Source organism: Talpa occidentalis, unplaced genomic scaffold (assembly GCF_014898055.3).
Source record: "Talpa occidentalis isolate TD23 unplaced genomic scaffold, MPIMG_talOcc4v2.1 talOcc4.13, whole genome shotgun sequence".
In the NCBI taxonomy this organism is placed as follows: Eukaryota; Metazoa; Chordata; class Mammalia; order Eulipotyphla; family Talpidae; genus Talpa; species Talpa occidentalis.
In genome coordinates this window covers 101,743,582-101,760,529 of record NW_023601322.1, presented here as the reverse complement: position 1 = coordinate 101,760,529, position 16,948 = coordinate 101,743,582, and the positions used below count along the sequence as shown (strand labels likewise).

At 60.6% G+C, this 16,948-nt stretch overlaps 1 protein-coding gene across 1 annotated transcript; it reads left to right on the top strand.

Moving 5' to 3' along the window:
- Nucleotides 1-5,526: 5,526 nt before the first annotated feature.
- LOC119242954 (alcohol dehydrogenase 1-like) lies at nt 5,527-11,788 on the top strand. The gene is made up of 9 exons (XM_037508375.1): nt 5,527-5,544; nt 6,913-7,014; nt 7,722-7,860; nt 9,068-9,155; nt 9,288-9,507; nt 9,651-9,911; nt 10,041-10,176; nt 10,774-10,912; nt 11,608-11,788. The coding sequence occupies exons 1-9, from the start codon at nt 5,527-5,529 to the stop codon at nt 11,630-11,632; spliced, it is 1,128 nt and encodes a 375-aa protein (XP_037364272.1). The 3' UTR covers nt 11,633-11,788.
- The last annotated feature ends 5,160 nt before the right edge of the window (nt 11,789-16,948 follow it).

The following is a 16,948-nucleotide window of genomic DNA, read 5'->3' as shown; positions in this document are numbered from 1 at the left end:
CGGCAATACAGCTAGGAACTGGAAACCTTCCTTGCAAGTCCATATAAATCACTACAGAAAGTAATGATCTACATTTTTAGGAATTATATAAAGATTTATAAAGCACCTATCAAATTGTTACCATGTTGTTAATGACTTCAAGACTTTCAAGAACACTGGCTTTGGAAGGAAGAGCAAAAGAGCCTCAAGAAAAGGAGGAGGAACTCCCCAGTGGCGCAGCGGTGGAGCACTGGGCTGCAAAGCTGCCAGCAGCCTCTGCAGCGCCGGTTTGATCCCCGGCCGCCAGTGAGGGTCCCACATGGCGCGCAGACCTCTCCTGCCGCCCGCTGCTCCCCTCAGCTGTGTCCTTCGTCAGTCTGCCAGTTCTGCTCCCCGCTCTGGCTCTGGTGAATTCTCTCACCCTCCCGCGCGTCTGACTGTACCCAGTGCTTGTATAAATAAATAAATCTTAAAAAAAAAAAAAAGCACACTCTTCGATTTTATGCACACACACTTGTCACACTTGTGGCCAAAACCCATGTGCTTGTGCAGAGAATGTCCATGCTCCTCAGGTGGCGTTCCCAGCACCAGCCCCGCACAGGACACACAGCCAGAGTGTCCCCGCCTCTGAGCAGATGCCATGGCCACAGGTGGTTAAGGCGAGACAGAGGAACGAGCTACCCGTTGTCTTATTTCAGCAAAGGGGTGACCAGCCAACGGGAGACGGGTGTGTGCACCTGTCCTGTGTCTCCTTACTAGTCCTGCAATGTCCTGCCAGCGGTGACCACACAGTGGGTCTGAACATCGGGCAGGGCAGATCTTCCCACTTCAGTTTCTTCTTTTCAAAATTGTTTTAGCCATTTTACTTTGATTGCTGCTGAGGGGAGCAGTGGGGAGACAGGAGAGGTCTGCTGTGCCATGTGGGTATCTCCCGGGCTGGGGATCGAACTTGTGCTGCAGAGGCTGCCGGTAGCTTCATAGCGCTGAGACTCAACCCCTGCACCACAGGGAGGCCCAGATGTGTTTTTAAAGAGCTCCTATCTGTCTCAGTAATCCGACTTCTAGGAATCCACATCACACAAACCATCCAAGATACAAGGGAATATTTTGTATAAGAATGCTCATTTGTATGTAGGATAAAATGCTTAGCAGTACTCCTAAAAGTACAATAGGGTGTGTTTAAACTGTGGAAGGAATATAATCGTGGACAAAGTTCAGCAAGGCTGGAATCACCCCATGGCTGGGACCCACTCTGAAGCCAGCCCCGCATTCCTGCTGCCCATAGCTCAGCTATTAACCAAGTACCCCACCCTGGTTTTTCAGCCTGGCTGGTCAAATCAGCTCAACTCATGGCCCCTCTACTTTAACACCAGGACTGACTTCTTCTTCCCAAGCAATTCTGCTTCTCAGATAAAGAAAACCTGGCAACCCGGGCCAGCCCACCAAGGGCAGCCACGCGGGAAAGGGTTTACCCGCCAGCCCAGTGTGGGCACGGCCCAGCACCCGTAGTGACCCCCAGCGACTCCCCCTTCCCGGCTCCTGTTGGCTCCCCCAGCGACATCCTCCCAAACCCCAGCCAGTGAACTATGACTCCTGTTCTTCCAAGTGCAGTTGCCCACACGTGGAGCGAGCCCTGGTCATCGGGACGGAGCTGGCACTGCCTCTGGGTGGGCAGCCCCACCACGCACGGCCCTGCGTCAGGAGGGATGTCCCCGCGGCCACACACACAGGCTGGCCTGGAGGAGCGTCAGCAGCGTGGCGTGCTCGCGGAATATATCCCTCTTGGGGGAAAACACGGCACTTTAATAAAGAGACATGAGACCACCTCGTCTGAAAGTCGGCCACCTGCGTGGGGCTGCCGGGAGGCACAGAGCACAAACAAGCTCTGACGGCAGCGCCTCGTTCCGGTCTCCGGAAGCTGGAGGGCACACGCAGCTAAGAGTCGCCCCAGGGAGCCCCGTGGGGACACACAGGGGCCAAGAAGAGAAGGAAGGAGCTAAAATAAAGTCAGGAAAAGAACCGCCAGATCAAGTTGGTCAGGAGAATGCAGGACTGCCGGGACAGGAAAGCTGGGGGTGAGCTTCCCAGGTGTGGGAAGTCTGCCCGACCCCCAACCCCTATCGAAGCTCCCCGAGCTGCAAAGTCAGACTACACCCTGGCAAGCTTTAAAGCCAATTACTAACCAAGTTCAAACTAATCAAGTTTAAATTTTTTTAAATTTTATTTTTTTTTTTTTTTTTTTTTTTAAAGGAGGCATGCTTTATTTATTTATTTGTTTGTTTGTTTGTCTGTTTGGTTACACATGCACTGGGTACAGTCAGAAGCGTGGGAGGGTGAGAGGATTCACCAGAGCCAGAGTGGGGAGCAGAGCAGGCAGAAGGACCGAAGCACACTGCTGAGGGGAGCAGCGGGCGGCAGGAGAGGTCTGCGCGCCATGCGGGACCCTCCTCCGGTGGCCGGGGAGCAGCCGGGGATCGAACCGGCGCTGCAGAGGCTGCGGGCAGCTTCTCAACCCAGCGCTCAACCGCTGCGCCACCGGGGAGGCCCCAAACTAATCAAGTTTAAAAGCCAGCCTATAAATTCGCCAAGCTCCGGAGCTCCAGTTACTTGAGAGCAGCCTCATCTTTGAGGGTGACTGAGAGCAGGCGGGGCAGTGAGGCCGTGGCGCCCCCACACACAACCCACCCCTCTCCCCCCCTCCCTTCCCCACCACCTCCCCTCCCCACCCCTCCTCCACCACCCACTCCCACCCCCACCCCAGAGAGGAGCCCGCGGGTGGGGCAGGTGGGGCTGGGCTGAGGACCAGTGCAGACTCCTGGTTCAGGGTCTGGTGATACCCACATTTGGTGGCGGATCTCTACTATGCGCCAGCGCCCTGCAGACACTCGAGGAGAAAAACCGGGCAGGGGCACAGGGACGTCGGGCGCCCGCGCGCCCCGGGCATCGCACGTGCTGGCTGAGAGTAACTGAGTTCTCCGTGTGGGGTGAGTCCTCCTGGGGGGAGGCGGGCGACATCCCAGGCTTGACAGCTGGGAGCCTGAAGCTGGGCGGAGCCTGCGAGGCGGCCGCTCACCCACCTGGGCTGAAAGGCCCGAGGGAATCGTGTTCCTTGTGCTTTCCAGCGGGCTGCTGGGTGCGCCCGGGACAGTTGTGCAGGGGCGGCCACGTCTCCCACCCAGGACGCCAGGCGTGAGCGCCGCCCCGACGGCGGGAGCATCCTCCGGGGCTGCCAGGGTGAGCGGGGCTGCTCTGAGCAGGCGCCGACATCACCCACCAGGAGGGATTCTGTGGCCTCTTTCCCACGACGGTGGCGATGTGAGGCCGCGTGTCTGGACCGCGCTGGACGCCCGTCCCCTGCGCGCTCTCAACCTCCAACAGGCCGCGGCTGAGGCCTGCAGGCCTGGAAGCGAAGGGGGCAAATGTTCTCCTGGACCCTGGCGGCCACCGAGTCCACCTCAGCACCGAGTGACTCGGGAGCCGGCTGGGCCTGAGCCCGTCCCTGTGACTACTGGGCTGGGGTAAACCACGTTTCCCGCCCGCCCCCAACCTTGAGAGCAGCCTCGGTAAGATATGGGCATCTTCCTGCGCCCCGCCGCACCTGCCCGCACTTTCCCTGCTCCAAGCTCCAGAGCGCCAGAGGGTTAGTGGAACCGGGTGCTGGACACACAGGCCCCTTTTGTGGACCCAGAACCGGGAAGCAGTGACGGTGAGGCCGCCCGGCCGGGAGGGGTGAGGGCCTGGGCACCTCCCCTGCCTGCTGCAGCTCTGTTTGCTCATCCTGCCGCCACTCCTGCTGGGTCAACAATGCCCTCCCGGCCGCCTCTTCCCCATCTCCACGGGTGTAGTGACTCAGACACAAAAGAGCCCTGCCCAAGACAGACCCCGGGCCCAGAAGTGCCGGGGCCGCTCAGCGTGGCCAGGTGGCGCCGGTGGGGGCCGGGGTCCCTCAGGCCTTGCCTTGGGAGGGCGTTGCGCTCTGTCCTGCCAATGGCTACCTCGACCCGCAGGCCCTGGTCCCCTCGGCTCTGAAGCCCACGCTGAGCAGGAGCACTGAGGAGCACGCGGGCCGGTGTCTGCACAGGTGTGCCCGGCGGGGCTCGGGTCAGACGGCCCAGCAGGCCCAGCCGCTTCCCACCAAGTTTCCACATCAGCGCAGGTGCAGAGGGCCGGCCGTGTCCGCGGGGTGCACCCACGAGGGAGGCGGCAGACCAAGACCCTCCAAGCCGTGCAGGGCCCCTTTCCACGCTGTGGCCACAGGTCCCCCGCCTGCCCCGCCCGCACTGCTCCAAGAACAGTCGCCAGAGGCCTCGAGCCGGCCCATTGCACCCAGGGCGGCTCACGGCTGAGGCCAGAGCCAAACCCACCCTGGGAGGAACAGTTCCTTGGCTGAGTGCCCAGGCGCAGGCCGGGAGAGGGCGACACCCCGGGGAGGACTCCAAGCATCAGCAGCTCTGAGGCCCCCAGGATCCCGGAACCTGCTGCCCCGGAAGGACAGGCTCGGCAGTCCAGAGCCATTGCCTGCCAGCCGCCCCACCACCCCAGCTTCTCTCCCCCACATCATGGCCCACAGCTGCTCGGGGGCACAGAGCCTCACCTCCCAGGGGCGCCTGGTCCCATCTAATGTTTGTGTGGAAGCCTCGGCCCACAGGAGCCAAGGCAATGACTGGGGCCCAGATCACCAATTCTGACGCCCGCCCCCAGCCCCCACCCCCCAACACACTCTGGTGCAGGAAAACCTGGAGCAAATAACCAGAGCAGACAGGGCACGGCCTGCCACGGTGACTGAGCTTGCCGGGCCTTGCCCTGCCCCTCCTCCATGCTACACAGATCTGCCTTTCTCCAAGGGCAGCTCAACTTCCCTGAACGTAAATCCTACTGATTCCCCTCAAACCAGCATTGTCTTGGGCTCTCACCACCCATCCTAACTTTGGCGTCGGGGGTGCCTGCCCATCCCGCCTGAGGCCGGTTTGAAGCCTGCTCTGTACCCGGACCTCCAAGGCCTTCCACATGTAATCCATATGCCCAAACTCCAGCGTGGCCTGACGAGTGCCGTCTCTCAGTCACCCCAGGCTGGGCCGTTCTTAGGAGCCCTCTGCGTCCTTGTCACCCTGCGGCTCCATCTGCCTCTCACCTCAACTCCACCTGATGACCTTCACGTTCTCCTTTCCTGGGGTCACTTTGGTTTGCGTTCCTGTTGATGTTTTGGAGTTACAGGACCCCCCTCTGGTGTCACCGCGTCAGCCTGCCCCAAATCACCCCAGACCCCATCCCCGGTGCTCCCTCCCTCGGGTTCGCAGCCCATCCCCCCCTCCCGTGTCAAGTGTCCTCCTGGCCCTCACATTCATGTACCTGCCAGCCCTTTGCCCCTCTGGTTTCCGCCTATGGATGGTGATTATGTAACGATGTTCAATGACTCTTCAGTGATTGTATAATGACTTTCGGTTTGTAAAACTTATAAATAGTCACTCCAGTTTGCTCAGAAGCAGAGCCAAGAAGGGACATTCTCCTGGGTAAACCTGAAGGCACCAAGGGACCCAGGAACTCCCCATGGACACGCCGGGGAAAGTAAGTGCTGCCTTTAGACAGACCTGGGTCTCGCCTCTCCCAGCCCAAGGACACACCGAGACTGAACTAAGATGTCACTTTTTCCAATCTGATCATCAAAAATTTTTTATGACAAACCCCAGCGTTTTCCTGCCTGGGGGAACTTACACCCCACTGCTGGGATATAAATTGCTAGAAAGTTCTTAGGTGGTAATTTGACAATATTGCATCAGAAGCCTTTAAAATGTGCCCGTCATTTGACCCAAATGATGATGCATGTTCTTGTCAGCTGGGTGCTGTTCTGACAGTAATGGGGAAGCGTGTCGAGTACAAGGAAGTCAATGAAATAAGTTGTGGCCTATCGTTGAACCCAGTCCTAAGGGGCTGTATGATCGCCTGCAAACTACTCAAGCTGGAGGGCACAGCGGAGGGCGGGGTGGCTAGCTAGAGCAGGTGGGGTGAGGAGGGTGTGCACACAGTCAGGTAGGTGGGAAACAAAAAGTCAAAATAAACCAAAAATACATATTCTTAATGGTAAGTGGAAGAACAGACTGCAAAACAGTATACTCAGTGGGCGCACACCTGGGCACCGGGCACGCACATGCACACACACGGGCGCACACGCGGGCACCGGGCGTGCACAGTGCACGCACGGGCGCACACACACATGGGCACCGGGCCTGCTCCCACAATGATGGAGTGCCAGTGGCCGCCAGGCTGCGGCTTTCTGTCCCCCCTAGCCTTGCCTGAGCTTCCTAGGTTCCTGCCTTGAGTGTGTGTCACCTGAGACTAGGAAAACGCCTTTCACAGAGGACGTATTTTCACTTGCGTGTGGCAAGTGAGGCAGAATTATCTGCATAAAGAGGTATTTCCTGCAGTGTTTTGCTTGGGCTTCTCTGCGGCATTTCTCACCCATCACGGGTCTCTCCCTGCTGGAGGCCCGTTTCTGGCCCAGGAGCCCCAGGCTCGGCCCCAGGCTCGGCCCCAGGCTCGGCACGCCCGCACCAGAAGCGCCGGCTGCGGGTGTCGAGCAAGGCCAAAGGCCCGGCAGGGACGGAGGGGCGGGGCGACGGGAGTGGGCTTCGGGGAGGGCGGGGCCTCGTGGAGCGCGGGGCCTCGTGGAGGGCGGGGCCTCGGGAGGGCGGGGCCTCGGGAGGGCGGGGCCTCGGGAGGGCGGGGCCTCGGGAGGGGCGCAGAGCGGGAGGAAACGCGTCCCAGAGAAGCCGCGGAGAGGACCCCGCACAGCGAGGAGCCGCCCTGGACGGAAAGCAAACGGCACGCTCACGAGCTGACAGCGACTTCGGACGACGGCGTTTTCCCGACACACCAGCGCCAAGGGTCAGGTAGGCCTGCAGCAGCCCCCGCGAGCCTCTCGCTCCCGCCTGACAGACGCTGACCTGCCGGGCCGCCGTCGCCTGGGCAGCCGACGCGCCTCTCGCCGTCGAGGACGTCCAAGTGGAGCCGCCCAAGGCAGGAGAAGTCCGGATCAAGGTAAATGCAAGTCTTTTAACCTTTACTTTTGATGGCAAATGACAGGAAATTGTTTCCCTATATTTGCAATGGTTAGTTTTGCGGGGTTTTTTGTTTTTGTGTACAAGAATTGGGGTGCGGGGGTGACAGGACTCACCAGGGACAGAGTGGGGCGCAGAACAGGCATCCATCGCTGGGGGGAGCAGCGGGAGACAGGAGAGGTCTGCTGTGCCCTGTGGGTCAGCACCCTGGCCGGGGATGGAACTCAGGCCCCGCGGTGGCAGCCTGACACTGACCCCCAGGCCACCCGGGAAGCCCCCAGTAGTTAAACTTGAACTCATGTTATTCATGTTTTCAATCTACATGCTTAAAATTTTAAAAATCTGTTTCCCAGAGCATGAGAAAAACATTCCACAATTTTGGACACTAAAGTCCAGTGTCCCTCGAAGGCGGTGCTGCCGCCACGTGGCCATAAAGCCCGCACTGGCCGCCAGCTGACCACACAGGACACCACAGGGCTCAGAGGCCAGGGCGCCAGGTCCGACCCTTACAGCCATGTGTCTCCGTCGCCCTGAGTCAGCTCTTAAGGGGGGTGGCAGCCCCTCCTGTGTCCCCGACTGTCTTGTAAGGGTCAAGAGGGATGATTCCCATAGAAGCATCTTAAGGTCTAGTCTCAGATAAAGGCAGAAGGTTCCAGGCTGGTGACGCCCACCCTTCACCCCCTGCAGCTGGTATCCTCAGGGATCTGCGGGACGGACGACCATGTGCTGAAGGGCTTGATCCCCATGAACTTCCCCTTCATCCCAGGCCACGAGGGAGCTGGGTTCGTGGAGAGCGTTGGCGCTGGCGTGAGCTCAGTGCAGCCAGGTGGGAGACGTCCCACACACAGCCCCCCCGCCCCCAGCAGCCCCAGGCAGGGACGGGACATGACACGCATCCACATTCATGGGCAAACACCGGCTGGCGACTCCGACATGTCTCAGGCCAGTGTCACCCGTACCCTGTGGCTCCAGAGCCTGGGTGCCCACCATGCTGCGGATCAGGGAGGGGCCCTCGGGCCCCATGGGGGTGGTCACTGGTGGGCTCAGCCCAGGGGGCTCAGCTGGGAAACGGATGCTCTGCCCCCCTGGGACCAGGCCCGGTGTGCAGCCAACAGGAGCAATGACATTTCAGAGAGCCGAAAGGCAGGTCCATGTTCTTACTTAGGCGCATGAAAAAGGGTCTGGACAGGCCTCAGTGGGCCCCAAATGGCCACAATGAACAAGAGCAGCCACGCAGCCAGGATGCACAGGCCCCCGGGCCTCGGCAGGGAGACACACAGAGACCCCAGCAAGTGCAGGCAGTGCAGCTCCATCCCGCACTCACTCAGCTGTGGCCAGAGGGCCCCCAGCACCAGCACAGCGGGGCACGTGGGCGGCGCCCCGTCTAGTGTCCCAGGATGTGACTCGGGGTGACACTGCAGCGCCCTTTAGCTGGACACGTTTCAGTAGAGTTCAGTGGGAAATGCTAAGTATTTGTAGAGAAAGGACGAGAGGGCAGAGCTGCTCTCTGCTGTCCAGTACCTTTAGAATTTATAGGTGGTGAAGACAAAATGTGCCTGGTCTAAACTTACAAGAGACGTTTAATACGCAGGAGCACTGCGTGAGGTCAGAGGGGTCACTTCTCTGTCACAACAATGTCTGCAGGGCACCCAGGGACCAGTCTGGGGGCTGAGCTCCGGCGCCCAGCTGCCTCCCCGGGTTTTGCCACCAGACCCAGGCTTGACCAGTGCAGTTTCCAGCTCCGTGGCCCGAAACAGGCCGCCCAGCTGCGTCCTCCACCCAGTCCAGGGAGAAGCAGGCTGACGACTGCTCACCCCGAGAATACACCCAAATTCCTGCACTCGCCAGGAAGAATGCTGGGGTTTCTGAGACCAGGTTATCTGGCATCTCCCGCCACAGCAGGGCCCGGCTGTCTGGGCTGTGATGGCCTGCCCACAGCCACTTGTGGGGCCCACAGGGAGCTCGGCAGATACATTGTGTGCTTCTGTGTGATGAAGATTTTCCGCTAATGGCCATTTCCTTCCCACACGCAGGGGATAAAGTCCTCACGCTCATCATCCCGCAGTGCAGACAATGCAGCTCCTGCCTGCACCCCAGCGGCAACTTCTGCGAGAAGCAAGAGTCAGTATCAGCCCCTCGCCCCGGTCACTGAGCCTTCTTGGCCCTGCGCGGCCACTAAGGCGCCTCCTCTCTCTCTCTCTCTCTCTCTCTTCCTGCTCCTGGCGTGCTGCCCCGTCTGGGCACCGGGCACAGTGTCCTGCCATCGTCCGGGCTGATGCAGGACGGCACCAGTAGGTTCTCCTGCAGGGGGAAGCGGGTCCACCACTCCTTCCGCACCAGCACCTTCACGGAGTACACGGTGGTGCCCGAGATCGCGGTGGCCAAAGTCGACGCGGCCGCCCCCATGGACAGGGTCTGCATCTTCAGCTGTGCGGTGCCCACGGGCTTTGGGGCTGCCGTCAACTCGGCCAAGGTGAGGGAGGTGTTATGTGTGAGCTGGCGCTGCAGGGATTTCCCTGGGCCACCAGAGCTAGGCCACATCACTCAAACACCTCAACTGTCCCAGAGGCTCAATGGTTGTTCTTGTGTCTCCGGATCACCCGTCTGGGTCTGCAGGTCACCCCCGGCTCCACCTGCGTGGTCTTCGGGCTCGGGGGGATCGGCTCGGCCATCGTCCTGGGCTGCAAAGCCTCGGGGGCCTCCAGGATCATCGGGGTGGACATCAACGAGGAGAAGTTCCCCCGGGCCCGCGCTCTGGGGGTCACTGACTGCCTCAACCCGCGGAAGCTGCAGAAGCCCGTGCAGGAGGTGGTGCTGGAGATGACCGGCCTCGGGGTGGACTTCGCCTTCGAGGCCGTGGGCTGCACCGAGACCATGGTGAGAGGCTGGCGGGGCTGCTGGTGAGGGGTGCGGTGGGGGGCAGGGGACAGCGCGGAGGCGTCTCTGCCGGGACGGGGCAGCTGGAGCTGGCATCCCCGGGCCACCCCTCATGGCCGCACCCCTCAGATGGCTGCCTGGGACTCCTGCAACATGAGCCACGGCGTGTGCTGCATCATAGGCCTCGCCACACCAGAGGCACAGCTTTCCCTGGATGCGATGAAGCTCATCTCTGGCCGGACCCTGAAGGGCGTGTGTCTGGGCGGTAGGTGCGGGGAGGGCGCTGGTAGCTGCTGACCTCCTTATCTCCCCGGAGAGCAGCTGCAGCTGCAGAGGCGCCAAAGACCTTGCCACTGAGTCGTGCATTCAACAAATCAGTTTTAGGGAACTTAATAAAAGGGTTTCTTCCAATTAAAATAAAAGCTTTATCTCCTGCAAAACAGATTTGGGGTTTTCCACTGTTTAATGATTCTGTCAGCATCTGAGGTGGACCCTTCTGCTGTGTGGCTTTCCCAGCCGCCCCTCGGGCTCCCACTGGGGGTTAAAGGAGCCAAGCCCTTGGCTCTGGCCGCACCCACGGTAAAGCAGCATCTGCCCGGCCTGGGTCCTGCGGGAGGATGTGGGGAGACACGGGGGACGCAGGGGCCGGGGTGTCCTGACAGGAGAGCACCAGGCTCTCTCCGCAGGCTCCAGGTGCAGAGCAGCGGCGGCTTCCTCACTGACAGGTGCAGGCCTCGGTGCCCAGACCGTTCTCTGCTGGTCAGTGGCACCTTCAGAGGAACAGGGGCCATCTCTATGATTTCCTGGGTCTTCTGGGCTTACTTTGATGTTTGGGAATCACCACAGCATTTTCCCCTTGCAGACTACAAAACCAAAGACTCTGTGCCCCAGCTGGTGACCGACTCCTTGCAGGGCAGACTGAACATGGACCCGCTGGTGACCCACCAGCTGCCGTTCGCCCAGCTGCACGAGGCCATGGAGCTGTACCACGCTGGGAAAACGTGAGTGTCGTCGGGCCAGGCTGTGCGCCACACCACAGCTAGGAGGGTCCGCAGAGTGGACATCATGACCTCGTGGGCCTGTGGGGCTCTTCGAGTGCTTGCTCCGTATCCTTGCACTCTCGTAGGCCGCGAAAGGGTCTCTCCTCCAGGCTACCCAGGGGCACGACGGCCTATTACAGGAAAGTGCCCTGTGGTCTAGGCCACACAGGGGGCCCCACGGATGCCACCTTGCACTGGCCAGGCCTGCATGGCTTCTGCCTAGAGGGCGGGACAAGCAACCTGACCTTCTGGAGTCAATGTCCCCCTCCAGGCAGATGCAGGCCCCAGAATGACGCCAGGCTGCGGGCGTCTGCTCAGTGTCCATTCAGCCCTGCAGGGAGGCCCCGGCGCAACTGGATCCAGCCCTGGTGAAGCTTCTATTTCCCAGGCTGCATCCCAGCAGGTCCCCTCAAGCTGTCTCCCCACAGCTGTCCCCACACTTTCTGCTCGTTTCCTGATGTATAATGTTTTAATCTAGGTCTTTAACTTAGACCCTGCTGTCAGGTGACCTGCTCAGATGGTGGTGCTCACAGAGGCGCCCCAGGGCCTGGGATGCAGGGAAGGGGGCGCTACGGCCTGGGGCGCTCTGCACAGCTGGGGTACAAAAGTGTTCCTCGGGCCACTCACTCGCCTCATTTCAGTGCTTTACATTTCAGCATCCGCTGTGTCCTGCTGTTCTGAGGTCCTGGATGACGCAGGGCCGGGCGCACCCTGTGGAGCCCCCACCCACCCGGCATCTGCTCCAGGGCCAGGGCCAAAGGGCGTCAGAGACAGAGACGCGGCGGGATTCGCAGACAGGAATAAGTGCGTCTGGGGCATGACAATAAAATAAGTTCTCAGTGATCATATGCTCCATGACTCACTCTGTGCCTTCAGGCGAGACGGGACGGGACTTAGCCACCGGCCCCCGCCACGTCCCCCTGTCAGGCCCTGCCACGACCCCTGCCCGTCCCCACTGCCCAGCCCCCACTGCGACCCCGGCCCCACTGCGTACTCCTGCCACATTCCACAAGGCCCTCTGCGTCGCCTACACTGTGCCGGGGGTGCTGGTGCCGACGGCCAGCTGGTGCGTGACCCCCAGGACACAGTGAGCCCCCCGCCTCCCTATGGAGGCCTGGCCGGTGAGCCCTCCCAGAGGGCCGCGCCCCAAACTCCTCTACAGATCGTTTCTCTTCACCAAACTCAGTCATTTTCCTCTCGGGCTGGGCATCTGGAACAAGGTGGAGAAACATTCTGCCTTTCCCTTACGTTTTTTATCTCTGCCTGAGTCATTTCCATTCTCCTTAATTTTTCACATTTTGAAACACAAAAGCAAAGAGGAAAATTCCCTTTACATCTGTTTCAGTTGCCACATCACTGCCTGGGACTCAAACCCACATGGGCCCCCAGCCCTGGGGTCACCTGCTCTCCGCGGGAATCAGCTAAAGGACCGAGCATCAAGAGACACCCCTGTGCCTGGGACTAGTTGAGTAGAGGGGAATTAAGTCACATTCCTTACTCGCTCGGCACTCAAAATGATATTTAAATTTTAAACATAATGTTAAATGATAAAATAACCAATCAAGACACAAGGGCCACTCTCAGTGTGACACCAAAGATGGAACCACGACAAAAAACCGTATTTTTGACCAAAGAATTTAAACTTGGGAGAAAAAAAAGCCATAAGTGAAGCAAAAGATACATGAAAAAGTGGAAGTATCTGTGATATATATAAAATATATCGTATATAAGAACATTTAATATATAAATATTGCTTGTAACTGAATAAAAACATGATAAAAATGGAGTAAAAGCCATCAATAAGGAGCCTGCCAGGTAAGATGCAGAAGCAGATTAGGGAGATGAAAGTCCTGCCCAAAGTCCTGAAGTCAGAAGGCGCCCTGGAGCCGCGCCCGCAGCGCACTCCCGGGTTTCAGGCTGTGTGGGGCACAGCGCTGGCCAGGCCTCTCCAGGGGTGTGCGTGTACGCAGGTGGGTGTGTACGCGGGTGAGGTGTGTACACAGGTGGGGTCTGTACGTGGGTGAGGCGTGTACGCGGGTGAGGTGTGTACACAGGTGGGGTCTGTACGTGGGTGAGGCGTGTACGCGGGTGAGGTGTGTACACAGGTGGGGTCTGTACGTGGGTGAGGCGTGTACGCGGGTGAGGTGTGTACACAGGTGGGGTCTGTACGTGGGTGAGGCGTGTACGCGGGTGAGGCGTATACGCAGGTGGGGTCTGTACGTGGGTGAGGCGTGTATGTGTGTAAGGTGTGTACGCGTGAGGTGTATGCGGTGAGGCGTGTATGCTGGTGAAGCGTGTACGCGGGTGAGGTGTGTACACAGGTGGGGTCTGTACGTGGGTGAGGCGTGTACGCGGGTGAGGCGTGTACGCAGGTGGGGTCTGTACGTGGGTGAGGCGTGTATGTGTGTAAGGTGTGTACGCGTGAGGTGTATGTGGGTGAGGCGTGTACGCAGGTGGGGTCTGTACGTGGGTGAGGCGTGTATGTGTGTAAGGTGTGTACGCGTGAGGTGTATGCGGTGAGGCGTGTACGCGGGTGGGTGTATGCGTGTGAGGTGTGCACGCGAGTGTGTGTGTGCCTGAGTGAGGCGTGTACGCGGGGGAGGTGTGTGCGCGGCCTGTCTGCGGGTGTGCACCGGCGAGGCTGCCCGCAGGGGGGCGCGTGCTCGCGTGTGGTGGACGCGGGTGAGGCGCGCGGCCCGGGCCCCAAGCTCCCCGCTCCCCGGCGCCCCCGGGGCCGCCCGGCCTCAGGGCCGCGCGCTGCCCCCTCGGGTCACCGCCGGAGCCGGGAGTTGGGGGCGAGGCAGCCCGCGGGCCCCCCAGGCCGGCGGATCCCGGGCGTGGGCCTGGCGGGAGCGGCTTCCGGGCTCGGGCAACGGCCTCGTCACCGCCGGCCGCGGTCCCCGGTGCCCGCGCGGGGCGGGCGGGGCGGGCGGGCCGGGCCGCAGCTGGGCCCGCCCGCGGCCCCGGGACGTCCTGCCCGGGCGCGGGCGCTTCCCTCGGCCGCCGGCGGGCCCGAGCGCGGGGCCTGCGACGGGGCGGCGCCCGCAGACGCGCCCCAGGGCCGGGGGGGGGGGGGGGGGCGGGAAGGCCCGGGCGCCGCCTCCGGGCTGAGCGGCCGCGACGCGAGCTCGGGGCGCGGCCGCCCGCGGGGCCCGGAGGAAGGGCCCGGGCCGGCCGCGGAGAGGAGGGCGAAGCCGGCCCTGGCCGAGCAGAGCCCCAGGCGCCGCCCCCTGCCGGCCACCCCGTCCCGCCCGGCGGAGCCGCACCAGGCGCCGCCCCACCGCTGCCCGCCCGCGGCAGCCGCCTGGGCCGGGCGCCGGGAAGCCCCTTTCGTGTCCCTTTTTTTGGTTTTACTTCTTACACCTTGTAGGGCACGTATCGGGCTTTTCTGCCCTCCCGCCGCTAGGAGAGACGAGGGAACCCCGTGGTCCTGAAGGCAGGCCTGATGGCGGCCCCTGCCCTGGGGTGCGTGCGCGCGGGCTGAGAGACTGGGCTTTCAAGGGCGGCGACACGGGGATGCCAGCAGCAGCAGCTGAGAGAGAGAGAGAGAGAGAAGGCGGGAGAGAGAAGGCGGGAGAGCCCACGTGGAGTGAAGACTTGCTGGGGGCTGGGAGGCGTGCCAGCCTCCCGCCCCCCAGGACCCCTGCCTGCCGTGTGCCTGGTAAACCCCAATAAAAGCCTGCAAACGCCACTGAGGGCTCTGACTCCTCCTTTACCTGGTCTGCTGGATCATAGAAAACCTGCCCCGTGTCCAGTCCTGAGCTTACATACGTGTTCACCTCAGGCACACCTGAGGATTCCGTATAGTTAACAGCCTGCAGGTTTCCCCTAAATAGAAGATTCGGGCTCCCGAGGTTGTAATGAACCATGGTAACAAGTTCTAATGTTGAGTGTTCTGACTGATATTTAGCAAATGCATTAAAAATACGTTTTAAATTGCTTGACTTGCTTCCCAAAAGAATTTAAACACAGATGGTTTAGGTCTTTGAGGAGCTCAGGCTACAATTTAAGAAGCATCTCAACCACCAGAAATTCGGATTATCAGATCAGTGACCTCACGCCTCCCCCTGACAGATTTTCTGAAATCTCACTCTGGACCCAGCTGATAAGAGCAGACAAAGGCTCGATTGTCCCGTCCCAATGAGGATACAAACAGCGAAAGAATGTGGGGTGGGATCCCGAGCAAGCACTTCCAGAATCTCCAGAAAGTGAAGCTTGAAGAATGCGGGAAGGTGATGCCTTCCAGCCGCACCTCACAGGGCCTGTGGGGCTGCAGGGCATGAGGCCCCGGCTGACACGGGTGGCTGACGGGGGTGACCGGCCTTCCCGGCCTGTGTTCACTGGGGACACCTGGAGCTGCCCCTTCTCGAGCAGCCCCCCAAGCCCTGCCCCCCTCAGAAGACCGAGCGGTGCTAGGGAAGTAGGAACCTCTAATACGATTAGTGTGCACTACAGACAAGGCAGAAAACAGTTTCTAAATCCAGCACCCAAGGGCACCCTCCCGTCGTGGGTAAATGCACCCAAACAGGCTTGGCCCAGAGCTGCCCCAGTCTAAGGCCCCTCCTGGCGGGGACCCACAGGAAAGGGGCAGTAACAGCCCAACAAGCCTGGGAGGAAAACAGCAACATCAAATCGGGATAAAAGCCGCCACTGTCACGTCCCCGGGTCTCCCCCGTGTCTGTGTCACCCAGTCCGGGACCAGGAGCCAGCGCAGCCTCCTCACACAGCTCTGCGCCACGCGCTCCTCCAGGCTCCTCCTGCCCGGCCTGTTTCCTTCAGTCCCTCCTCCAGCAGGGAACTCGGAATCTCCCCTGTGCTGGGCCATTACAGGACCTCCAGGCATAGCCTTCACGGGACGGCGTCTGCCAAGGGCGCAGCTCAGCCGTGGGGCTCACAGTGCCATCCCAGGGGCACAAACACCTTTTTCTGTGGCATAAAGTGTTCGCCACTGTGGGTGTGCAGTTGGGCCAAGCCGTGGACGTCTTTTGGGGAGTTATGGCTATACGTCAAGGCATCTCCTCTGGCCTGCTGCGGTGTGCGGGCTTCTTCCTTGGAGTCTGCGGTTGGTGTCGCCCTCGCGGCAGGCACTTCCCGGGTCTGGGATGCCCGGCCGGCCCCCAGGGGCATGCTCCTAGCACCCGCAGCGGCCCAGGCAGCGGCAGCGCATTCTGTGAGGTCTGGCAGACCCCAGGGGCTCCCTCCCCCTCCGCCAGAGCCCCCGCCTGGCCTGATCCACCTGGGCTCCCCACGCAGGGCGCCAGAAGCTGCTGGGGCACGGCTGCTGAGACACAGCCTGCCCCTGGGGGCTCGTGAGGCCCGGGGGTGGCCGGCAGGAGGGGCCTGTGTGTGGCCCGGACAGCAGCCCCAGGCAGGGCACTGGCTCCAGGTGCCCCCTCCCTCCCAGCCCCTGGAGTTCAGAGGTCACTGGGGCCTCGTCTGGCAACACATAAGCCTCGGCCCTGGACAAACTGTCCATTTCCTCCTAAGGCTCACGCAGACAAGGGCTTTTCTGTTCATGCACAAAGCAGTCCACAGTGACCCAAGCAGGGCTTCAGTGTGGGCAGGATGCTGGACAGAGCGGCCAAGCGGTGACCCCACGGGCTGGAGCGGCAGGTTCCTCCACCTTCCGTGATGCTATTGAAACCTTGGAGAATGAAACCTGGCAAACCAGGCCACGCAGGGCTGATGGTGTGCTTTATGGCAGCTCCTTGCACAATTCATGTTTGTGCATAGGCCCTTACGCCTATGATTTTGCCATTAGTAATGACACAGACTTTTGTGAAATGCAACTCATGAGTTTATATGTAATTTCAGACAATGCCAGATTTAGGAAAGCTGCTTGTAATGTTAGGCAATCCACATGGAGCTCAGGGGACCGGAGGGGGGAGGTCAGGAGGGATTCCAGGCCACACCTGCTCTGCAACAGAGTGAAAAAGTCTAATGAGGGCAACCAGAGAGGACCTTGCTAGGTTCTCTATTAAAAGCGCAAAGCCCCGG